Source organism: Vigna angularis, chromosome 10 (genome assembly GCF_016808095.1).
Source record: "Vigna angularis cultivar LongXiaoDou No.4 chromosome 10, ASM1680809v1, whole genome shotgun sequence".
Taxonomy (NCBI): Eukaryota; Viridiplantae; Streptophyta; class Magnoliopsida; order Fabales; family Fabaceae; genus Vigna; species Vigna angularis.
Window position 1 is genome coordinate 26390292 of NC_068979.1, and position 24386 is coordinate 26414677.

Here is a 24386-nt window from a genome sequence, read left to right on the forward strand (position 1 = left end):
AATTCATCGTCCCGTGTAACCAGCATCAACAGTGTTGTATTTTATCTCATTTGATTCCTAAATGAACAAACTTTAAGGAGAAAGAAGCGAAAAAAGGTACTCCTTTTCCAAACCCAGATTTCAGTTTTTCAGATATTTACGTTTTTTCCATCAAATTAAGGTTTTTCCTTTTCATACACATAAAAATTTGCCCCCTTTTTATTGAAGGGAAATAATATGATGAGTTTTCCTCATCATTTTAGCCTGAAAATTGAAAATCCAGTTATTTTTTTTCTGTTATTGCATTTTCTTCCTGACTGGTTGAAGAAAAGGTTTGTCCTTCAAATTTGTTTTGGAATCTCATGTTTTGTTTTATAGGAGGTTCTCATGGTTGGGATTATGGTGATTGAATAGCCAAGGTGTGAATTCGGGATTGTTAACGTGCAATTGTGGAACTTGCAAAGTTATTTGGAAGAACCTCAACATAGGATTGGTGCTGTTGATTTTAGGAGTCCCTGAAATGTATAGGCCTGTGGCTACTCCAGATTCAGCCACATCCCGGGGTGGATTGCCAAATGATAGTGGGGACTCTGTTGTGACTTTGGATCAAGTTCCAAGGTGGATTGATGCTGAACATTCCTTAGAGCATAACAACGGAGACTCAGCATTTTCTAGTTCATACTTTCCTGATCCCTTGACATTCAAGTCCGGGACAGAGAGCGGTGGCAGTGGTTCTGAGTCGAGGTTTCCTGTTAACCATGAAGTTAATTCGAAGATATACTTGTGGAGGGGTAACCCTTGGAACCTTGAGGTGGATGCTGTGGTAAATTCAACAAATGAGGTGAGTGAGTGTATGTGTGTTTAGTGATATAGTTTGATTTTTCTTTATATATTTGTGTAGTTTGGTTTAGCTTTTCTTGATTCGGTAATTGCAAAGTTATTTCATGTTATGTTATTGTCTTTGTTTTTACTATAATTCAAGTTGTGCATGTTAGGATATTTATCCTATTTTATCATCATTATATCCTATTTATCATGATTATATTGTGTCTAGAATTACCCTATTTATCATGATTATATTGTGTCTAGGTTATCCTATTTATCATGTATTTGTGTATCAATTTATTCTTATAAATAGAAGATTGTGAGAGGGATCAATCAAGCCCTCTAGAATTATTTTACAGTTTCAATCTTAAGTGTGCAAACAAAGCAAGAAAATAGGACCACCTGTTGAAGGAGTTTGCGATATTTACTTGTTTGTGTCTACACTAGAAAACAATTGGCATTGAACATTTTGGATAAAATATAAATTTCTTCTGCTGTTCTGATCGGTTTTCCTTTCTTCATTCTTTTATGATCATAATTCATTCTTTTATGATATTATGATCTGTAAGGACTCCTAGGGAACAGTTTAGACTGAAAAGAACACCAGTGGTTTTTTTATTATATAAAGCGATTGCTTTATTCGTGTGCATGTTCTCTCCAATTGAGAAAGTGTTATTGTTCTTCAAGCTCAATTTCTTTATTTGCATGCATCTCCTATTAGACACAGGCATTGATGATATTAGAATATCTATAAAATATCTCATACTGTCATTGTTTTATTTGAAGTATTTTAGATTACTGTAAATGTTTTCTTACAATTTATTTCCATCTTTTTTATAATATTTTGTTTGCTTAATTAACTAGAACTAGGAGCTTATTATATAATAAACCAGAGCTAATAGTTTGTCTAATGTATGACTTCATGTCCATCATGGGATGCCTTTTGCCCCTTTTTGGTCACTGTTACCTCCAATTTTCAGACGTCGATCTCTCTTGTCAGATCAGACCTCCTTGTCCCTGATTAGCATTTGCCACCTTCCTGAGCGTTTAAATGTTCATTAGCAAGTTGGAAGCTGAATAAGCTTTAGCTTGAGAATATGTAGAAAATATTTGATAGTACCTTTATGGTATTTTAGAGTATTGTACATGTTCTCGTAGTCTTAACGGTGTTTTCATATTTCAGGATTTGTTCCTTTATTTAACTAGAATTAGGATTTAGAAGTTCAATAATGTTATAATAGATACTAAATAGACTATTCTGTCTTTTGTATTCTCTCCTTTCCACTTTCCCTAATAATTTCAACATACAAGAAACCAATCTATAATTGCATAAATATTTCTGAGTCATTGAATTCTTAGTGGCACTTGCTTTCGGATGCTTGAGTGTAATTCAATTTTCACAATATTGAACCTTAAAAAGAATCTCTGGTAAATTTATTCAAATAATGTCAATAACGCAGGGTCTATATTTGAAATAAACTTGACAAAGACCAATTTTTATCGGCCTGTTACTCACTGTTCACTTGTTGCTGTCCTGTGTCTGTCATGTCATTGGAAATTGAGTCACATATAAGTTCTATGAATTCTCAAAAATTATGTTGCACCTTAGACTATTGTGATTATGTATATAATGATACTATGTAGCATGTCGGTACTGGACCTCCAGCAAATAACTTTGAGCTAATAGCATTATATTTCTTAGCTTGCTTTCATTTATTGTCTACAGGTCTTGGATGAAGCACACAGCAGCCCAGGATTGCATGCCGCAGCTGGACCTGGCCTTGCAGAAGAATGTGCAACTTTGGTATAGTTCTTATAATTTATAAATTGTTCTGCAATAATTTTGTCATGCACTCAATGTTATTTGAGCTCGTAAATTTAGCGATTATTATATTTTCTTTGGAATTTTTTATTTCTTGGGTGTGATAATATTTTGGTTGGGAGATTGACTCAAGATGGAAGCATTGTGTCATGATTATGTTTCAATAATCCATAAAATGACATGTCAGGAAGCAGCTTTCTGGAAATTGATAATTTAATTGATATCACACATCTCAATTATTGACAGGGTGGATGTCGAACAGGGATGGCAAAAGTAACAAATGCCTATGACCTTCCTGCAAGGTTTGTATATTGGCTCCCTCTTTTTCCTTTTCAAAGTCGAAAGTCAATGTATACATTTACCACATGGAAAGATGAATGCCACCATGCTTTTACAGTTTACTTTTTTGGTCTAATCTCTTGGAGAAAAGAAACTGAGAATATCTTTAAGTTAGTGCTGTTGCATTCTCTCATGCTACCTTTGATCCCTTTTGAATTTTGGTTGTATATTATGGATGGCATATGTTATTCAGTGCATTTGTATAAGTGGACAGTGGCACGGATTTGGATATGTAAACTGTAGCCTATGCGATTGTGAATGCATGTGTGTAAGTGGACATTGGCAAAAACATGTTTTCTCTTTTGTCATGCTACACAAATTATGTTAATGGGTTCTGCAACCTTGTTTCTGATCTGTATTTCATTCCATATGAAATTTAAATCATCAATTAATTTCCTGCAGGAAAGTTATCCATACAGTTGGGCCAAAGTATGCTTCAAAGTACCAAACTGCTGCCGAGAATGCTTTAAGCCATTGCTACCGTTCTTGCCTAGAACTTTTAGTTGAACATGGGCTTAAAAGGTTTTTGTTTCCTTGAAACAGTTTGTTTTCCATGTAGCTTTAAAGATCTGAGACTTACTTTTTTTGTTGGCACTTATCAATCAGTATTGCTATGGGATGTATTTATTCTGAGGCAAAGAACTATCCCCGTGAGCCAGCTGCGCATGTAGCTATAAGTGAGTTTTTTTTGCACATTTTACAGTTCATATGTTCATTATTGTGATATTTATTCTAACCAAATAAATTAAACAGGTTAACGCTGATAATGTTGTAGGAATTAAACTGACCTTCTTGTGGAGATAAATTACTTTATTGATGTTCTATCCATACAGAGAATATCAGCCTTTAATGTGAAAAATGAAAAAAATAACAAGCTAACTTTATCTTAAGTAGAAAAAGTAAATCAATCATTGGTTGAAAGGGAGATGAAGAAGATAGAATGACAAAACACACTGTGGTGCATATCAGTTTACTTCTTTAGCGTTCCATCTTACTAACTAGTCTTAGATTATTGATTAAGGGGATGACAAGGTGAAAATTACGAAGAAATCTGGGGCTTGTATAGTTGCATCCTTTTGTGCAAAATTCTACCATTTTATGTAGTTCCAAAACCCTCAGTTCATTGTATAGACATAACGAATGATTGGTTTTAACTGTTTGTGATCTCTGATTATTATTATTATTAGGTTTCTACACTTTGTATTTTTGTATATCGTTGCTAAGGTGTTTGTATTCAGGAACTGTCCGGCGATTTCTTGAGAAGTACAAAGACAATATAACAGCTGTCATCTTTTGCACTACCAGCACAATTGACACTGAGATATATAAAAGGTAATTTGTTTTTCTGTTATTGACATATGCAGTGCTTTATTGAAATAAACTTGTCAAAAGTATATTTGTTTAATTTTCTTTTCTTTTCAAGTTTGGACTTTCTGTTATCTATTCACTGTTACCTTTCCTATAAAATCCATATAGGTTGCTTCCGCTCTACTTTCCCCGGGATAAACAAGAGGAGTTGATGGCTTTGGCAAAGCTTCCTGCAGATGTTGGGGATGAGAATGGTGAGACTGTCATAGATGAGCGCAAAATCAGAATAAAACCATTGCCTAAAAAGATTGTTTCAAAGCCTGCTAAAGCTCCAGTTGATCTTCCTGTTAGTGATGTCGGTTCACTTCGCAGGTTAGTAAATTTTAATTTAGTGCAAGATGCTTGAATATACATCACCATACTAAGCACTGATTAATAGTAGATCTCACTGAATCTATTCTAAGACCCTATAAATTCACTTTTTGGTCTATCTATCAATATACTAGTTATGGGACACCATTATGATTTTTCTTGCCATTTGGAATGTGGGATGAATTTTTTTCTCTCTTCAAATGGTAATTGACAAATGAAACTATCATTTTAGTTGTTGTCATCCAGTCATTCTATCGATTGTCAGATTTGTTCTTAATTATCATCTCTAATGGTAATAATTTGGAATTGTTGAAATTGCTTGGTCTTAGGTATTGTTGTGGAGGGACAAGATACTTTGTACATATTCTATAATGTATTACATTGTGTTGATATTCTATGAAGCCTAAAGCACTGACGCATTATCCTAAGAGAAAACAAATGAGATAACAAAATATGGAAACCAATAGATTTGTTTTAACAAACATTTTTGTTTCGTAGATGTAAAGTAGGTAGAAGGAGTGGATTGTATAAATGTCAAGGACTAAAGTGAAAAATGCTAAATGTCAAGAATTATATTAAGAATGAAAGTAGATGCTAGATTAAAATATGATTTTGGTCAACAATCTAACTTTTCTGTTGCAATTTTGATGCTACTGTGCTTCATATTGCAACAGACACAACAATTTCTTCTTTAAATGCCCCTTCAGCTGAACTAAAATGTATGCTGAGAAATGAAAAAAATGGTCAAAACTTTTTCATATCCTCAAATATTTTTGCCGTGCAAGTCAAACAAGCACTTAAAAATCACTGTTCTTGTGGCTTTATGTCTGTTTTCCACAGTATTAATTGCCATAAGCTATATTTTCTTGGAGCTTTTTCATTGTATTCATCTAAATAGGCGTCATCCATTTTTATAACTTGTATAACTTTCCTGATTAATTTGGTGTTTACAGGACTACATCTTATTTAGATACATTTCTGGATCCTGCCTTCATGTCACTGATTAAGGACCCTGATGAAAGACGTCTGGAGCAATGGGAAAAAACTGTTCAAGCGCAGAGAGGCTGGAATTTTTCTAACTTGCTTGGATTTGGTGATATAGGTGGAGCTCCATTGTCTGCCGCCGAAGAATATTCTCTGCACTCTAGATATCTTTCAAAAGCAAAATCCTTAAATTTGTCCGAAATTGCAGAGATGAAAATTGTGTAAGTATCTATCTATTTCATTGTTTGAGTCATGCATACTTTCAGTCCTAAATTAGTCAGGGATATTTAACTGTCTAAGATTGTTATAAATATAAGATCCTAAGGGAGGGAAATTTAACTGTCTAAAATTCATTCTAATTCCTTTGTATTACTTCAACTTGCTATCTGAGCCAGGTTCTAATCCTGGGACCTATGGATTATGGGCCAACCACGCTTAAGCACTCAAACACTTGGAGAATCATCCCTAACTAGTTTTTAAGGGTGGTGAATCAAACACTTAAAATACTCCATTAAGGACCCCCCATATTACTCAATGTGGGCCTTGGGCACCTCATAACACCCAAGTCCCTATTAGAACCATATCCTAATTTAGAGCTCATTAGCATGAACTATAAATGCGGAACTTGTTGGAGATCTCATGTCAACTAGAGATTTAACCAAATTATAGTATAAAAGTGACTGCAAACTTCACATCTAAGGTTGAGTTAGGCCTAAATCTAGTCCATAAAAGAACTAGTAGCTAGTTCCTAGTACCATTCATTGTATGCTTGCTTAACAGTAGCAAGATTAATGAATTCAATTGATTGTTAGTAAAATTTCTAGGTTGAGAAATTTGTCATATGAACAAGTGATAAACTGAACATTGGGGTGCTAAATTCTTCAGTCCTTTTCGCTATGGCTTTTTCAACAACTAACTTGAAAATATATTTTCTGGTGATACAATACTAAGATACTCTTGCAATATTTATGATACAAATTTTATATTGTAGAGAGAAAAGAAAAATGTTTTCAGATTATATCTATTAGAAATCTCATACCGTCTAAAGATATGACAAAAATTATAATATATAAGTAAATGTAAACCTCATTTTACAAATTGATTTTACGAAGTTGAGTTAGGTTTACATTGCACTTTCTTAATAATATCTAATTCTTATAATATTTCAACCATAGATACAATAAATAACAGTTTTACGCTCTTTGACTTTTTCTGGCACTCTTGCATCTCTTAACAGATTTCATGCATGTGTTCAGGTTGCTATTTACTTTTAATTTCAGAAATATTTATGTTTTTCAGTTATCGTGGAGGGGTAGATAGTGAAGGTCGTCCTGTTATGGTTGTTGTCGGGGCCCACTTTTTGCTTAGATGTCTTGATCTCGAGCGATTTGTGCTTTATGTAGTGAAGGTGATGAGTTATATCCTTCAGCTTGACATTGTACTGCTGACAATCATAAGTTTAGCTATTATAAGTTTAACTTCAATGTTGGGAAGTGTAATTTTCTTAATTTATCTTCATTTATGACTAATTTTTAATCCTTATCCTTTTGGTTTATGCTGTCAACTTTTTGAGTACACTAAATGTTGTGTATTAAATTTCAGGAGTTTGAGCCTATAATGCACAAACCATATACTATTGTATACTTTCACTCGGCTGCATCTCTGCAAGTGTAAGTGTTAAATGATTGAATTCTGGGATTTTCAGATTGGTCTATTTCTTGTGTTATAGATATGAAATTTGCTAGGGTTGTCTTTGAAAATATTTGGATGAGCTAACTGTATACCTTAATTGCTTAGCTAGTTGTTATATAATTTGTGAATTAGTTGATTGCACAAATAAAATATTCTATAGTATCTGAAACTCTTAAATTCACTTTCAAATAGAAAAAAGGGTATTGGAAATTCCATTGTCAATGTTGCAAAATATGGCTGAACATTTTTGTTTCAGCTTGTATGGTATTTCCCAAAACCATGTCTTTCTTGATGCATTTCAGGAAGTTTTATATTAGCCTTGCTGTATTTTTATTTTATATCATTACAATATGTCTTGCTATTAATACTAGGAGTGTATATGTAGAAACAATCTCATAATCACAGGGATTTGTCCCCTAGAAGAATAAGTCTTTCCTAGTTCCTAAAATTGTCAGCAGGTTCTTGTATATATAAATCTGATGTATCTCGTAAAATGATATATCACAAATTATTCCTAAACTTGAGAGTACTTAATTGGCAAAACAGCTAACATTGTATAAATAGCACTTTCTATTGATGCTGGAAACATTAGGTTGACCATTTTCCATTTGTGCCATGGTTTCCTTGTTACTTTATGTAGTCATGTACCGTTGTTGTGGTTGGTTCTGCCTTATTGTTGTGCCCGTTTAACATTAGTAAATATGGCTACATACTTCATTTAAATGTGGCAATCTTTTGATGTGTTGTACTGTATTTTAATGTATGTTCCTTTGTCAAGGGTGGATTTTTCTGATAAGTTTGAATTCATTATCTTATTATGGTAGCAGATTTGCATGTATGCGTAGTAGAATTTTTGTGAAAAAAAAACTTAAGAGGGGCAAGGTGAAAGTAATTGGGGGAAGTTGTTCTATAGCTAATACAGCATGCCAATAAAGTGAACCATACTTTAATATAGAATACATAGGAAGACAATTGTTCTTTTGATGGTTGGTTAACAATTATGAAACTGTGTTTATGAATAAAGCTTATCATCAGTTTCTCAAGATTTGTATGCAATACTCAGTGGTGTGGTTTCCTGATGATCGCTTTTAACCTTTGTCGACCTTTTTTCACATAAATAGGCAACCGGACCTAGGTTGGATGAGAAGATTACAACAAATACTTGGGCGCAAGCACCAGCACAACCTGCATGTATGCATACAACACATCTTTTTCCTTAAATGTATTTCTGTTATGCCTTTGTAATTCTTGTGATGATCTCTCAATCTGATATGCACAGGCAATATACATCCTTCACCCAACTCTTGGACTAAAATTGACTGTTTACGCGCTTCAGTTGCTTGTCGATGGTGTGGTATGAATCAGTTTTATTAACAGACGTAAACCTTTTTAAGAACATCATTTACGTGTTATTAACATTAATGATTAACTTTTAGGTATGGAAGAAAGTGGTGTATGTTGATAGATTACTGCAGCTCTTCAGATACGTACCCCGTGAACAGTTGACCATCCCAGATTTCGTCTTCCAGTTGAGTCTTTATGTTTTCCTGTTTGCATATTTTGTTCCTTTTCATAATGTCATTCCATGAACGAGGAGTACTAGTAGCACATCTCGACTGAAAATTTTGGAAATTACAAAATCATAAGTGAGAAATGGGGAATGAGATCTGCATGATATTGTTATATGTAGTTATATTAAAACTGTCCAAATGTTGGACACACAACAGTATTCACTTTTTTTTAATACCGTAAAAGATTATAATATATAAGTAGATACAAATCTTATCTTTCTAATTCGGTCTTTTTGAATAGAATTAGGCTTAAATTTCACTTTCTTAAAAAGGTGCGCTAAGCAGTTTTCCACTTACCTTCTTGTGAAAGCAAAGGCAAACTGGTTTAGTTTTCAATAAATTTCAAACAATAAGAAACAGTGTGTTTGAAGAGTATGTTAAAAATTATTTTGGCTTCTTAAAATGTTACAAATTTTGTTGCTATCATATTTTGTTTGTTGTTGTCTATTTCCTGGTAAATGTTGGTTAGATTACAGGTTCTAATTCATTCTTTACTCATTTTCATAGGCATGACTTGGAAGTGAATGGAGGAAAAGGTCTCATTGTGGACCCTAGAACAAAATATGTCTATCACCGACCATGATCATGCCATCATCAGCTGATACAAGAGCTTAACTGAATGTAGTTTCTTCATCAGTTTTGCCATGCCATTATTCTCTTTGGCAAGAGGAAGAGGGTCTATATATGTGTATGGAAGACTTAGTTACTTTTTTTGAAGTACTGGCAAGTTTTTCTGTAAGTAAAATAATAGCATCGTCTTTCTTTGTAGTGCCGAACCGAGTTGTGAATATAATTTAAAGGTGATTTTGATCTCTGTTGAAGCTGGCTTCTTACGTTTATGGTAGCACATTTATTTAATAAAGTTTTTTATTTGTATTTGCATAACAACACCAAATGTTTTTATAAAGATGTTCAAAATCGAACATATTAAAGGAAATGAAAATTCATTGCCGGATTTTTAACACTGTTGCCTCTATCCCCCTTGACCAATATTGTTAAAATTACTTGATCAACACCTTTGAAATCTGTATTACAAAGCCCTCTAATTTTGAGCAACCGATACACTCCGTAACAATACCACAATATCGTAATAGGTCCAAAAGATTTCAGTCACCAACCTTCTCAATCCCAAAAGCCTCAAAATCCTTCCACATTTCTACCAGGCTACTGATAATTTCAATCATAACTTGGATATTATTTAGTATGGAGTTATACATTAGTTCATCCATACGAAGAAGTAGAAATAAAAATGTTGGCTAGAAAAATAAAGATGAAATGGTGAAAGAAGTACAACCTTGATCAAAATGTTGGCTAGAAAAAAAAAATTCAAAGAACGGTTGAGAAATTAATGTAGCAACGGAAAAAGACTTGCAACCACAATAATTCACTAAGGAGGCATTGCTTCCAGCCTAAAAGCAAAGGATACTGATATATTTAACATTCACTTCATATAATAATTAAATATGGTTTTGATTTCTTAACTTTTAATTCTTTAAAGTTTTGACCTGATTTAGTCTCTTAAATTTTAAAAATATGTAGATCTATTTTTTTTATTAAATATTATTAAGTTTATTTGACGTTTTAAATATATTGAAGAAAGTTAAACATTGTAAAGAGTTTAACTACTGTCATGAAATGCATTTAAAATTTTAAATAAATTTAACAAAATCTGGTTAAAATAAATTGTAAAGATAAGAGACTAAATTAGTTTAATGTTTCGATCATGAACTAATTCTAATTTTCAAAATTTTCATTGAAAATTGAGAAATTAAAAATATACTTAACTTAAAATTTTTTTTGAAAGGAAACTGCACACAAGAACATTTGTTCAAAAGTATTGATAAAACCAACTCTAAAAAAGGATAATCTCAGTCTAATTCATTAATGCGAAAGGAAAATATATTATGGTGAGATTGAAATTGTCAGGATTTTGTTCATAAAATATGTTATAGAGAATGAAAAAAAGAAAAAGAAAATATTTAAACTATTTCTTAAGGTATATAAGACTATTAAATGTAGTAAAAATAATGAAAACTTTGTCATCATGTCAAGAAATTTACCTTTATTTATATATGCCCATTTAGATTTGGGTGAAAGAAGGAAGAAAAGATATACCGTTTGTGTATCCAAATTATCATTCAAATATTCCCTGTTGGTCGATGTTTGCACGTTAAAGGTTTACGCTATAAATATATTTAGCATGTGAATCACGTTACTATTGCAGAACGCCAACAAAAATTAGAATATACGCTTATTTATTTGGGGTTTAATAACTTGTTTTTACACTTTCGAATTTTATTTTTAAATTTAGTTTCACAATTTCATTTTAGTTTTTTTTTTAAATAATTAATTTGGTGGCTTGCGTTAAGAAACGGTATTGAGAAAATAGTCAAAGTGTTGTTTCTTTATTTTGAACTTTGGTTGTCATAGTGAAAATTTGCTATGGTTTATATTGTACTAATATTAAAGACTTGGTTTTGGAGTAAATTAATTTGTAACATTTACACTCTTTTTGTTTTTGTCGAAAATGGAAATGAGTGGTTCATTTGTGTTTGCATTTGTTGATTTGAAGAAAGAAAGACAAAGGGTCATGGTTAATTTTACTATTTTGCCCTTGTTTTTTATTGGACGATGCAACACTGTTGAAAATTTACACTATTAAAGCTGAAGTAGAGCTTAAAACAGTTAAATATTAATTAGTTATCATGTCACTGTTACTTTATCTTGGGAGCAGTTCATTTGGTAAAATTAGTTTTATTTTTCTTCAAATATTTTGAAAATAATTATTAAGTCAGTTCACACTGGAATCAATTTTCTTAAAATTTGAAACAGTATGGCTCTCAGTTACATTACATTTGACCAGTGTAATGATTCTATCTGCAAAATAGGAGTTGAAACAGTAGTAGATGTAGGCAAATTTGCACGGTGCTTCTCCAATATGGACATTAAAAATTGAAACATCGGACTCTATGAGATGAAGTAACTGCAAATCCACGGTCTCATGGGCAAAACCAAAAACAGACAGTTTAGGATTACATGCATGTTATGTTATGTTATCCTTATAAAAAGGAACTTTCTCTAACACCATGTATCATCAGCAAAAGAAAACACACTTGTTTTTGTTCAGTTGTTTCAAAAGAAATGGCAAACATTGGAACCTCATTCTCATTCTTCACATTGGCACTGTTGGCACTGGCAAGTGGTTCAAACGGTGGCAGCATTGCTATCTACTGGGGCCAGAATGGCAATGAAGGAACCTTAGCAGAGACATGTGCCACAGGGAACTATGAATATGCCATCTTGGCCTTTTTGCCAACATTTGGTAATGGCCAAACGCCAATGATAAACCTTGCTGGTCATTGTGACCCTTATAGTGATGGTTGCACCAAGTTGAGCTCAGACATCAAATCTTGCCAAGCCAAAGGCATAAAAGTGTTGCTGTCTTTGGGAGGAGGTGCTGGTAGCTACTCCCTTGCATCCCCTCAGGATGCAAGGCAAGTTGCCACTTACCTTTGGAACAATTTCTTGGGGGGAAGCTCTCCTTCTCGCCCTCTTGGACCTGCTGTTCTTGATGGCATTGACTTTGACATTGAAGGAGGATCAAACCTTTATTGGGATGATCTTGCAAGGTACCTCAAAGGGTACAGCAACAAGGGCAGAAAAGTGTACTTGACAGCAGCCCCTCAATGCCCCTTTCCTGATGCTTGGATAGGAAATGCCCTCAAAACAGGTACATCAAACAACATACAGTCTTCATATAATTTTACCTCCTATCATGTTACTTACAACAATACATACCAAATGAAGAAAAAACACAGATATTATAGTTTGGTGGAGATATTATATCGATTAGACATAAGGTGATTTTACAGTATATATAAATACAAATAAGTCAGTTTTGTAAAGTTGAATTAGGTTGAAAGATATGCTAATGAAATATGTTGATTGTTGAACCTATTATTCATTATCAAACTGTAATCAGACCACATATATGTGAATCATTTAAATACTGAACTACTCTATGTAATGTATATTTCTCTTTCTCACATGTCAAATAACATAAGGTGTATGCCTATAATTTTTGCAGGTCTTTTTGACAATGTTTGGGTCCAATTCTACAACAATCCTCCTTGCCAATTCTCTAGTGAGATTACGAACCTTGAAGATGCATGGAAGCAGTGGTCTTCTGATATTCCAGCCAACAAGATCTTCTTGGGGCTACCAGCTTCCCCTGCTGCTGCTGGAAGTGGATTCATTGATGTGGATGATCTTACTTCCAAAGTGCTTCCAGCAATTAAGGACTCTTCCAAATATGGGGGTGTTATGCTCTGGTCTAGGTACTATGATGGCCAGAGTGGATACAGCTCCTCCATCAAGACCCATGTCTAAAATATAAATCTGTCTGAGTTTTTATTCATATTATGTGTATGTAACGTGTAACATTTGATATTGTACTGAGGGTGTGTGATCAATATATATATCATTACATGTGCTCTGAACAAGTTCTTAGCATAATAGAAATCAACCAGAAAGTCACAATTGAATTTGAAGATAACAGAAATCAATGCTAACAGTATACACATCCCAATAAGAATTTGTACTTGGTGCTGCTACTGTTGCACTTCCAAATAATTTTTTGGCACACTAGTTGCATTCACAAATAATCTCATTTTCACTGTTATTTATTAAAAGATGCCACACTTAAACATTCAAAATCATTTATATTTTTTTCCCTTCTATATATATTGTGTTTAATTATCGGTATTTTATTTTAACTTCACAGTTTGTTTAAATTAGCAGCATTTACAAAGTAAATGTAATTCTCTTTCAGCATAAAACTCAAACTAAAATTTTTACTTCCTTCTAAAAAATATTCTCATCTGAGAAATCAAAACTATAATATCTGAATTAACTACCCTTAATTACCATAATTAACGAATACCGTTTTAACTACCAGTTAACCATATTTTTATATTTTTTTGAGATGAGAGCACAAAAAAGTATAATAAAAAGTTCATTCTCATAAAAAACAAAAGTAACAGAAATTTTCAAGATACTCGTTGCATTTCTCTGAAACTTTTTATGTATATTCTTCGTTTTATTATTTGCTTCTCATGTGACTGTGAGGTCATCGTCGCAGTTTGAAATCGTTCCTACTTCCTTTTCTGCACCACTCTTTGGTAATTTTTTCTGTTCATTTTCTGGAAAGCAAAACCCCTGTCCTCACAGTACCTTCTAGTTGTTTCCAGCTTCCATTTCTAATCCTCCATTTTCTCGCAATACCCAGATAAGAAACGGTTTAGTTGAAGTCCAATTTAACCAAAGTTTCACTAATTTTGACGTAAAAGTGATTTTTTTCTCTGCTTTTTCAATGGGGTGTGCATATTGAATTATTGAGTTTGCATAGCATGGTTTTGAAGCTGCATAATTTTCCCTCTCGTAATTTCATTAATGCAGGAACGTTCTCCCGAAGAAAGGGTGAATTTTAGTTTCTATTTTACCTCTTTGGGAGAGGAACAATTTCTTTTTGGCTTCCCCCAAAAATGGTGCAAAGTTTGTCGTTGAGTACTCTAGCTACTTGCGGAAAGATCCCAAATCAAAAGATACCATCTTGGATGACACCCTTTGAGCCATTCAACAGATCCCAAATTACCTCTGCCTCTGGCAGACACTTGGTTTGTTGTAACCATTCTGTGCACAGCTTTTTCTTGATTGGGTACCCTTATGTTTCAAGGCACGGTGGTTTTAAGGCTAAAGCAGCATGGATGTTTAGAGGGGGAGAGCAAGGGTTGGATGCAAGTTCAGAGCACAGTGAGAGTGCTAATGAGGATATCTTGATGTTCTTCTTTCAGCTAGACCTGGCCACAAGAGTACAGGTCTGGCTGCTTTTACTCCTCTTTAAGAAGTTTAGTGGAGTAGGGGTTATTTCAAATTTATGGATTTTTAATGCTTCATTTCTTTGGAACTTTTGAATATCAGTATGCTTTGAATATGGAGCAGTATGACGCTGCACAGCAACTGAGAAACAAACTTACTGAGGTTAGATAAATTGCCACTTATCCTATTCTATATGGGTATAACGAGTTTGATTGATTGTGTAGGCTTAATTGAGGTTGAATTTACACTTTTCAGTTTCTGTCAGTGATTTAATTAAATGTCGTTTTTGTATCACCCTTGAATATGAGTCTAGTCCCTCTATAATTTGAAGCAATAACATGTTTATCAGGTTATCTTTGTCTATATACATGTCTTCAAGATATCTAAATTTTGTGGGATTGGAGCATTGAATAACTTGCAGCTTGTTTGGATGTTTTTGGAAGGTTGAAGAAGAGGTAATCAAGCAACAACAGTCAAAAAGGGGATTGTCTTCAAAAAGTGAAGCTCAAGATAAAGCTCTAAGTATTATACGTCTTCGGTGAGTTTTCTCCTTTTGTGTCAAGCTGTTTTGTTCATCATGATAAAATTGGCTTTTTTCCCTTTCCACATATCTGTGGGTCAACTTGAATACTGACAGTGATTTCTGTTTCCTTTCAGTTCAGACCTCCAGAATGCTGTAGAGAAGGAAAATTATGCCTTGGCTGCTGAATTACGGGATGAAATTTCCAAACTAGAAGCAGAGTCTCTAGCTGCATCAGCTAAAGCTTTGGCTCATGAAAATGCACAATATGCATTTCGCTTGGGTCAGAAAGTGAGACATAAAAAATTTGGTAAGCGGTTGAATTACCTTCCATTGAATACAGAAAATTATTATTAATTTCATTTCAAGTATGCAATATGATCTAATAATAAAAAATTGTGCTTCTTAGTTGTAATATGAAGCTTTTCAATAGATAAAGTTATAATTATGTTGTGATAAAATTGTCATACCCAATTTAGGGTCAGGAGCTAAAATATCGATAATGCAGGAAAACAGAACTCCATTGACATCACCTTGTAAATCTTTCATATGGGTCATTGATGTGCACAATCATAAGTTGAATATCTAATAATTGTGGAGGATGATTTCCGTACCGCTTCCTACATTTTGATTGCTCAAAATAAGTTGCAGGCTATAGAGCTGTGATCTGTGGAATGGATCCGGTATGCAGTGAAACAAGTTCATGGATGGACAATGCACAAGTTAAGAAGTTGACTCGTGGTTCCACTCAACCATTTTATCAGGTTTGATTAACTTCAGCATAGAAATTGCATTTGCATGAATTATTCAGTTTCTGTAAGATCAAATTTTAATTTTTACTTAATCCATCTTGTACACTTTCAATTCTTATTAAATATACTTCAGTCTCACCTTGTAGAATAGTAGCGTTAGAGATTATGGTTGAGGATATGATTGATTATGCCTCGGCATATAATCAATTATGGGTGGCTACATGATTCATTATGTCTTAAGATGTCCTCAACCATAATCAGTTGTCTCCTTTCAAACAACTATGTAGAAGATCATTTATAAGTTTATTTTTGTTTTAATTTGACACTCTTTTTATGGTGGCATTTGTACTCATGCATATTTGTGTTTGTGAAATTTAAATTTAAATTCTAATTCCAAAATCACATTTAAAAAAAATACCATTTTTTATTTGTATGACCAAAATTTTGAACATCATTTTCAGTTCATTACATGTGTCTGTGTGTGTGTCAAATAAATTTGTCTAGATTTTTTTTTTCTTTTTCTTCATAAGTAAATATTTTACCAAACATTTCTCATTATTAAATGTTGATTTTGTTCTTTATTATTGTATCTCTTCTTCATTATAGATAAGAATACTCATATACGTATTGATTTAGTAAGTAGGTTTTGTTCAACTCAACTATAAAATGTTAAAATGTTAGGATCAATAAATCTCAACCAAGAGGGAGTGAATTGGTTTAGAATCTAATTTTACCCTTCTTGAAAATTTTAGTGTATACTAGCTGTCTTAAAAGAGCTTTTTCAACTTTTCAAAGATTTTAACAAATACAAGAGAAGAGAATAGAACAAGACACACACAAGATTTTATACTGGTTCAACTCTAACGAGTTTACATCCAGTCTTCTTCCAAACAACCTAAGTTGGAAGGAATTTCACTATATGAATGTACAGATTACACAATTACAAGATCACCTATGCAATCTTAACCTCTAACAAACAAAACAACCTAAGTTGGAAGGCATTTCACTATATGAATGTAGAGATTACACAATTACAAGATCACCTATGCAATCTTAAGCTCTAACAAACAAAATAACCTAAGTTGGAAGGAATTTCACTATTTGAATGTAGAGGTTACACAATTACAAGATCACCTATGCAATCTTAACCTCTAACAAACAAGAACAATTATTTATGGTGATGCTACACATAATCATCCTAAGACCTTGCCTACACAGCAAGTATAACAGCGGTAAACAAGTTTACAACAAGAGTACATAAACAAAAACACCTCAAGTGTGAATTTTACACTAAGAAACCAGAATCTGTCACTCCTTAGCTACATCCGACTATGCCTGGATGCATGTAATCTTGATTTTAACGAATTGATGTTCTTTATCCTCCAAGAATATTTGGTTGTCTTTCTTTCTTCGCAGAATGTATGTTTAATCAATTGTATGCATTTTAACCAGACCCATTTATCATTTTTGTTTTCCAGCAACCGCTGCATTCTCTCAGCATCTTTTTGCTTTCTAGCAAGTGTTATGTCCTGTGACCATTTTTCACAAGCTTGACTTGTATGGTACTTTTTCTCAAGTTCTGTTAAGGATATGATTTGAAAGGACGAACCATATATCAAATTGATTGTCATTTAGACAAAGAGAAAATTATGTCCTAGAAGAGCAAATATTCACTAGGTCTCTCAGGGAGTCTTGTTTTGATGGCATTTGAAACTGTTAGATACAAACAAAGTCCAAAATCAGATAAAACAAGAGATGAACATGAGTTTATATACACATAAGATACCTCCATTGGTAAGAAGCCTTTTGGAGTGATATCAAAAACAAATCTGTAAGAGTTTAGCTCAAAGTGAACAATATCTTACCAGTATGGTGATTTATGTGAGTGTTGAACCTCCCTTCAAAAACAAACAAAAAAAAACTTGTCTCATGATACCTAATCTCCAACTTGAGGGAAAATGTCAGAGATGTAATTTGATTATGTTAGAAATTTGATATGATTTGATAGGAAAATATCTTACTAAATACTTTTCACTATTGGATGTTGATTTTGTTCCTTATTATTATGTATATATCAGAATTCAAGAAGGAATATATTTTAATACTTTTCACTATTGGATGTTGATTTTGTTCCTTATTATTATGTATATATCAGAATTCAAGAAGGAATATATTTTCGCTTTAAATTGTTTCTCTTCATACTGAGCAGAAATTTTGGATAAAAATCATTTTTATTAGAAGGTGGGTTTAAGCCTAACTCAACCCCACAAAACCGGCTTGTAAGGTAAGGTTTGCACCTCACTTATATATTATATGTTGGCCTTATCTCTAGTCGATGTGAGACTTCCAACACACCCCCTTCATGTCGAGGTATAGACATCTCGTGCGTGATAGTAGAAATTGGGTGGTCTGATAACGGCCCGATAACGGGTGGAATAGAAGAATAGAATCCCCACATAGAACTCGCTAGGATAGGCTCTAACCATGGCTCTGATACCATGTTAGTAGAGAAGATTAGGAGAAATCTCCCTTATAATGTAAGATAAGGGTTAAACCCTAAATACAGAATGGGCTAAGCCCAATTAACATAAACACACAACTTAACATCTAACAATTTTCATGATTAGTTATGCAAGACAATGTGGTTGGAAGTGTATATGTATTTTGATCTCTTGCCATACAAATTTATGTCGTTTTGAACTGGCTATGGTCAAGAAGTGTGCTACTGCTGGAATTTAATCTGTTTTCTTTATAATGTCTAGGTTCTTGTTGATGTACGTGCTGAACCAAATCTATTAGTGGCATATGGTAAAGCTGATTACTTAATTCTTTAGGCTTATGTGTTTTCTTACATTACATTTAATGGTGCTTATTTAGTATTGCTTATCTTTACATTTTTCTCATAAGTGGATTGCTTTGATGTGCATAGTTATTGGTTTCTTTCTGGATACAAATAACTTGCTGATTGATTTTTCTCTTATTGTTTTGCAGTTCCAGAGGAGAATCTTTTAACACCTGATAAGCCAGACATGGTGAGTAGATAGATCTATACTTGAAAGCCATGCACCATGCTGTTATTTCTATAATTTAATTTGAACTTTTGTCGGTGTTCAGGGAAGATTTGATCATCCCTACATCTCTTTTCTTTTCTATGGAATGGATTCAGCTGGAGATTTCATCCCAATTAAGCAACTACGGGAGAAGTACAATAAACCAAGGCATGAAATACCCATTGACCCACCAAATGATGAATGAAAAAGATGGATTCAAAGCTTAAAAACCAATGTGAACTATATGCCCTGTTCAACCGGGTCGAGAATTGAGAGGCTGAAAATCTTCCGCCAGCACAATGATTATGGCCCTGCCATGAGATCACGCACTTAGCCCCACCTTATATTCTGTGTATACCTTTCCATTTCTCCATCACAGTGGTGAAGATACTGAATAACTACATAACCTTATATGTGTATATCGCTAAAAAGTGTTACTTCATCAAACAGTGGAGAGTTTGTCTATAGATGAACATATTTTCCTGTACTTTTTAGTATTTTAAAGCAAAATTATAATTTATTAAACTTTAAAAAGGAACAGATATAGTTTTTTTTTTTAATTTAATTTTATTAAATTTTTTTATATATCAAATGTTTTTTTCAATTGAGATTGAAACATGAACTACCCTTCATCTTCCCCATTCACTGTTTAGCCTAACTTAATCTCTCTCACGTTGAAATTTTACATTTTAGTTGACAGAATGGTTATCATGAACCATTTTAACAACATAAAAAATGGGTTAAACTGAGTTGTTTAAAAGTTAAGAGAGCAGACTGAATATAACACTTCATGGCTGCAATTCATAAGAATCCAAAACTTTTGTGTTCCCGCGAGCTTGATGCATTTTCTGTATCTTCTGATGTCATCTCTTCTCCCCTTATTTCCTTTCCTTCATTCTTCCGCATCTTTACCTCACTCCATTCCCTTCTTCATTATCAACCAAAACCCAAACACAGAACTAATAATAGGAGAAAGAAAAGATGACATTGTACATGCCATTGTTCAGGTCATGTTTTACCTTAAGATCACTCACCCAACTCCATGCCCACCTCGTCGTCACTGGTCTCCACACCGACCCACTTGCCTCCACCAAGCTTCTCGAGTCCTACGCCCAAATGGGGTCTCTCCCTTCATCAAGAGTCGTTTTTGAAACCCACCCATCTCCCGATTCCTTCATGTTCGGTGTCCTCATTAAGTGTTACTTATGGCACCAATTGTTTCACCAAGTAGTTTCCCTTTACCACAATAACATTCAAAAGGGTTCCCACCTAATCCAGGACTGCACTTTCCTTTACCCTTCTGTTCTCAAAGCTGTTTCTGGTGTTGGGGACTTGGTTATGGGCAGGAAAGTGCATGGCAAGATACTTAGGTCCGGTTTTGGCGCTGATCATGTCATTGGAACTTCGTTGTTGAGCATGTATGGGGAATTGGATTGTTTGAATGATGCCCGGAAGGTGTTTGATGAAATGCATGTTAGAGATTTAGTTTCGTGGAGTTCGGTTATTGCGTGTTATGTGGAGAATGGGCGACCGCAAGAAGGGTTGGTAATGTTGCGTGGGATGGTTTACGAGGGAATCGAACTGGACTCTGTTACAATGCTCAGCGTGGCTGAGGCTTGTGGCAAGGTTGGTTGTCTTAAGCTGGCAAAATCGGTGCATGGGTATGGAATAAGGAAAGAGATGGTCGGTGATTCGAGTTTGAGGAATTCTCTTATTGTTATGTACAGTCAGTGTAGTTACTTATGTGGAGCAAAAGGGGTTTTTGAAGGTGTTGGTGATCGAAGTACTTCTTGTTGGACTTCTATGATCTCTTCGTGTAATCAGAATGGGTGCTTTGAAGAGGCGATTGATGCTTTTAGGAAAATGCAGAAATCAGGAGTTGAAGTCAATGAGGTGACTATGATCAGTGTTCTGTCTTGTTGTGCTAGGTTAGGCTGGTTGAAAGAGGGAATGTCAGTTCATAGCTTTATTTTGAGGAGAGAAATGAATGGTGCTGATCTTGATATAGGGCCTGCACTGATGGATTTCTATGCTGCGTTTTGGAAAATAAGCAGTTGTGAAAAGCTTCTTCATTTAATTGGAAACAGCAGTGTTGTATCATGGAACACTCTAATATCAATTTATGCGCAGGAGGGTTTAAACAAGGAAGCCATGGTGCTCTTTGCACGTATGTTAGAAAAGGGGCTAATGCCGGACCCGTTTAGCTTAGCAAGTTCTACTTCAGCCAGTGCAGATGCTGGTTCAATACTATTTGGACAGCAGATACACGGCCATGTGATGAAAAGAGGCTTCCGGGATGAATTTGTTCAGAACTCATTGATGGATATGTATTCAAAATGTGGCTTTGTGGATTTCGCATACGCAATTTTTGACAAGATTAGGGAGAAAAGCATTGTGACATGGAACTGTATGATTTCTGGGTTTTCTCAAAATGGCATTTCATTAGAAGCACTCAAGCTATTTGACGAGATGTACTTCAATTATATTGACATTAATGAAGTAACCTTCTTAAGTGCAATTCAAGCATGCTCCAATTCGGGTTATCTAGAGAAGGGAAAATGGATTCACCATAAGCTCATTGTATCTGGTATGCAGAGGTATCTATACATAGATACAGCTCTGGTTGACATGTATGCCAAGAGTGGGGACCTTCTAACGGCCAAAGGAGTTTTTGATAACATGGCAGAGAAAAGTGTGGTGTCATGGAGTGCCATGATTGCTGCTTATGGCATACATGGTCAACTAACTTCTGCCACCACCCTCTTCACAAAAATGGTAGACTCACATATTAAACCAAATGAAATAACTTTCTTGAACATCCTTTCTGCATGCAGGCATGCTGGATCAGTTGAAAAAGGAAAGTTCTATTTTGACTTAATGAAGGATTATGGCATAGTGCCTAATGCAGAACATTTTGCCTCTATAGTTGACCTTCTAAGCCGTGCCGGTGATATCAATGGAGCATATGAAATAATTAAGTCAACATGTCTACCTATAGATGCTAGCATATGGGGTGCTTTGCTTAATGGCTGTAGAATACATGGGAGGATGGATTTGATTAACAACATTCATAAAGAACTTAGAGAATTAAGAACAGGTGATACAGGACACTACACTTTGTTATCTAACATATATGCTGAGGGAGGAAACTGGTATGAATCCAGAAAGGTGAGATCAAAGATGGAAGGACTGGGCCTAAAGAAGGTCCCTGGCTTCAGTTCAATTGAGATAGATAAGAAAATTTACAGATTCGGAGCCGGAGATACTTCTTCTGAATGGCAAATGAAAGAAATTTATATGTTTTTAGAAAATTTTCAGAGTTTGGCACAGGAACAAGGATGTGATGTAGAATGTCATGGCACAATGTTTGGAACTAGTGTGTTTTTTGAGGATTATAGACCGTATAACTTGCAGAGAGAAACCAGAAGTTGCATTTTATAACTTGCAGAGAGAAATCAGAAAGTTGCATTTTGAACAAATCAATCCAATCTTAGAATGATATAATCGTTTCAGGAAAATGTTTGTAGAGATTATTCTGTTGTGTCATACTGACCTGACCACCAACTTACATAGAGAATATTTGTAGAGATTAAATTTCTTTCTTCTTAATTTGCACCAAAATTTCTAACGGCTCTATGACCATAAATGACTGAACTTGATATAAATGACTGAATTTGATAATCCTATTAATAGTTTTATTCTTCTTTTTTTTGCTTTTATTCTTCTTTTCTTTCTTCTTTCTTCTATTACTTCTATTCTTTATTGTGTCCCTCTTTAAATTTCCTTTTTCTCTATCTTTATTTTAATTTTCTGGAACGATATTTCATAATTTTCACAATTAAATCACACTTTTGTTTAGACAACAAATAAATGACCAAAATGGATCAAATAAAACTTTGTTTTGAGTGAGTTTTTTTGTTCTCTAAAATATATAGATTTTTTTTTCTTTTAGCATTTTGCATGCATGGTTTTGAAGATGACTGTGAAATCTATGCAAGATGTATGTATCTCGGTTGATTTAGATTAGTAGTGATTAAGCCTTTGGAACAAATTGAGAACAAGAATTCAGATAAAATAAACTATTTTGAATCATAAAAATAAATCTTGAATATAAAGCATCACTATTGAAAAATATTGAGATTTTAGTATGTTTAGATTGAATGGTTGAATGATTAGTTTTAATTTGATCTTGTTGGTTTACAATGGTCAATTAGTGCATTAGTATGCTTGATTTAAATTAACTACTAGTATGTTCTTATTGGTTTTCAATTTCATAATTATTTTCTTGGTTTTCAATTTGATAATTAATTGATGCACTTAATTTGACTTGTAATATAGTTGTTGTAAATAGATGATGAATAAGTTTTGTTCTAAGGTTTGATTTTAATAAAATTTATAATTTTCAAAAACTAACTATAATACGGAGTTGAGATAAACTAATATATAAAAAAAACCTTGTTTCTTTTATTTCTTTTTCTTTTGTAAAAATAAATTTCCTTTTTATGTCCTTATATACTAACAAAATCATATTTTATTCTCTTTTTGTATGAAAAAACTCGACTTTTGATTTTGTACGAAAAATCATGTTCTTTTGAGTAGATTTGAAGGAGGGGATTTGAGAGGATTTGAAGATAAATTTTTTGTTATTTATTTGAGTGAATTTGAAGGTAAATGAGAGTGAATTTGAAAATAAAATTTGTGAGAATTAGTATAGAATTGTATTGACGTGACAAATTAAAAAAATTTATTTCCAAATTCACTCTCATTTACCTCCAAATTCACTCAAAAAATTTATCTTCAAATCCACTCAAAAGAACATGACCTTAGTTATTTAACTGGAATCTTTTTAGTTATTTTTTTTAGTGCTTGGGATTTTTACTTTCATTTTCTATTTTTAAAAGATTAATTTAAAATGAAAAAAAGTAATGACAAAGACTGATATATAAAACAAGGATTTAACAAAAGCTTTAAAAAGAAGTTGTAGAAACTGAAAATAATAATTTAAAAAAATCTGAGTTATTTTATCTTTTTAAGAACTACCACTTAAAAGTATTGGAAGTACATAAATGATAGGGAAAGATTGGTGTTGTTAATTAGTGAATGATTTGGTGAAGGAAGAAGATTGAATTAGAGAAAGAAAGAAAAAAGGACAAAAAAAAGTAACAGCAGAGCACTGAAATGGGATGTGAATTATGAGAAGTTGGAGAATGAATGTATGACAAGAAAAGTACCGTTGGCTATTTTGTGTTTGAAAAACAGTGATAGAGAGAGAAAGATCCTGAACAACAACAGAAC

At 33.5% G+C, this 24386-nt stretch overlaps 4 protein-coding genes across 6 annotated transcripts; all 4 read left to right on the plus strand.

Annotated features, from left to right (window-relative positions):
• On the plus strand, nt 1-9704 carry LOC108334675 (uncharacterized). Of its 2 annotated transcripts, none has more exons than XM_017570573.2 (15): nt 1-96; nt 358-820; nt 2531-2608; nt 2873-2928; nt 3368-3487; nt 3572-3642; nt 4204-4297; nt 4442-4645; nt 5599-5850; nt 6929-7037; nt 7232-7299; nt 8443-8512; nt 8601-8675; nt 8758-8849; nt 9400-9704. In XM_017570573.2, the coding sequence occupies exons 2-15, from the start codon at nt 500-502 to the stop codon at nt 9473-9475; spliced, it is 1686 nt and encodes a 561-aa protein (XP_017426062.1). In that variant the 5' UTR covers nt 1-96; nt 358-499; the 3' UTR covers nt 9476-9704. The 2 variants fall into 2 exon arrangements, with proteins under 2 accessions (XP_017426062.1, XP_052725779.1); XM_052869819.1 differs by lacking the exon at nt 1-96 and adding an exon at nt 139-160.
• Nucleotides 9705-12033: 2329 nt separating this feature from the next.
• LOC108335505 (hevamine-A-like) lies at nt 12034-13281 on the plus strand. Its single transcript, XM_017571529.1, has 2 exons — nt 12034-12622; nt 12980-13281. The coding sequence occupies exons 1-2, from the start codon at nt 12034-12036 to the stop codon at nt 13279-13281; spliced, it is 891 nt and encodes a 296-aa protein (XP_017427018.1).
• Nucleotides 13282-13931: 650 nt separating this feature from the next.
• On the plus strand, nt 13932-19578 carry LOC108334556 (clp protease adapter protein ClpF, chloroplastic). 2 transcript variants are annotated; one of them, XM_017570395.2, is made up of 9 exons: nt 13932-14072; nt 14350-14768; nt 14872-14931; nt 15213-15307; nt 15427-15599; nt 15941-16053; nt 18804-18849; nt 19033-19073; nt 19156-19578. In XM_017570395.2, the coding sequence occupies exons 2-9, from the start codon at nt 14436-14438 to the stop codon at nt 19294-19296; spliced, it is 1002 nt and encodes a 333-aa protein (XP_017425884.1). In that variant the 5' UTR covers nt 13932-14072; nt 14350-14435; the 3' UTR covers nt 19297-19578. The 2 variants fall into 2 exon arrangements, with proteins under 2 accessions (XP_017425884.1, XP_017425885.1); XM_017570396.2 differs by lacking the exon at nt 13932-14072 and having other exon boundaries at nt 14079-14768.
• A 333-nt stretch (nt 19579-19911) lies between these two features.
• Nucleotides 19912-22732, plus strand: LOC108335332 (putative pentatricopeptide repeat-containing protein At1g69350, mitochondrial). Its single transcript, XM_017571327.2, has one exon. It carries the CDS (start codon nt 20073-20075, stop codon nt 22530-22532), a length of 2460 nt encoding a protein of 819 aa, XP_017426816.1. The 5' UTR covers nt 19912-20072; the 3' UTR covers nt 22533-22732.
• Nucleotides 22733-24386: the final 1654 nt, after the last annotated feature.

What these genes read in the sequence shown, in the direction of transcription:
- LOC108334675 (XM_017570573.2), top strand. Translation starts at nt 500, where the DNA reads ATGTATAGGCCTGTGGCTACTCCAGATTCAGCCACATCCCGGGGTGGA. An exon ending in GTTGAACATGGGCTTAAAAG is followed by an intron (nt 3,488 to 3,571) that starts GTTTTTGTTTCC and finishes CTTATCAATCAG; the next exon opens with TATTGCTATGGGATGTATTT. An exon ending in GATGTCGGTTCACTTCGCAG is followed by an intron (nt 4,646 to 5,598) that starts GTTAGTAAATTT and finishes TGGTGTTTACAG; the next exon opens with GACTACATCTTATTTAGATA.
- LOC108335505 (XM_017571529.1), top strand. Translation starts at nt 12,034, where the DNA reads ATGGCAAACATTGGAACCTCATTCTCATTCTTCACATTGGCACTGTTG. An exon ending in AGGAAATGCCCTCAAAACAG is followed by an intron (nt 12,623 to 12,979) that starts GTACATCAAACA and finishes TAATTTTTGCAG; the next exon opens with GTCTTTTTGACAATGTTTGG.
- LOC108334556 (XM_017570395.2), top strand. Translation starts at nt 14,436, where the DNA reads ATGGTGCAAAGTTTGTCGTTGAGTACTCTAGCTACTTGCGGAAAGATC. An exon ending in ACCTGGCCACAAGAGTACAG is followed by an intron (nt 14,769 to 14,871) that starts GTCTGGCTGCTT and finishes TTTGAATATCAG; the next exon opens with TATGCTTTGAATATGGAGCA. An exon ending in AAATCTATTAGTGGCATATG is followed by an intron (nt 18,850 to 19,032) that starts GTAAAGCTGATT and finishes ATTGTTTTGCAG; the next exon opens with TTCCAGAGGAGAATCTTTTA.
- LOC108335332 (XM_017571327.2), top strand. Translation starts at nt 20,073, where the DNA reads ATGACATTGTACATGCCATTGTTCAGGTCATGTTTTACCTTAAGATCA.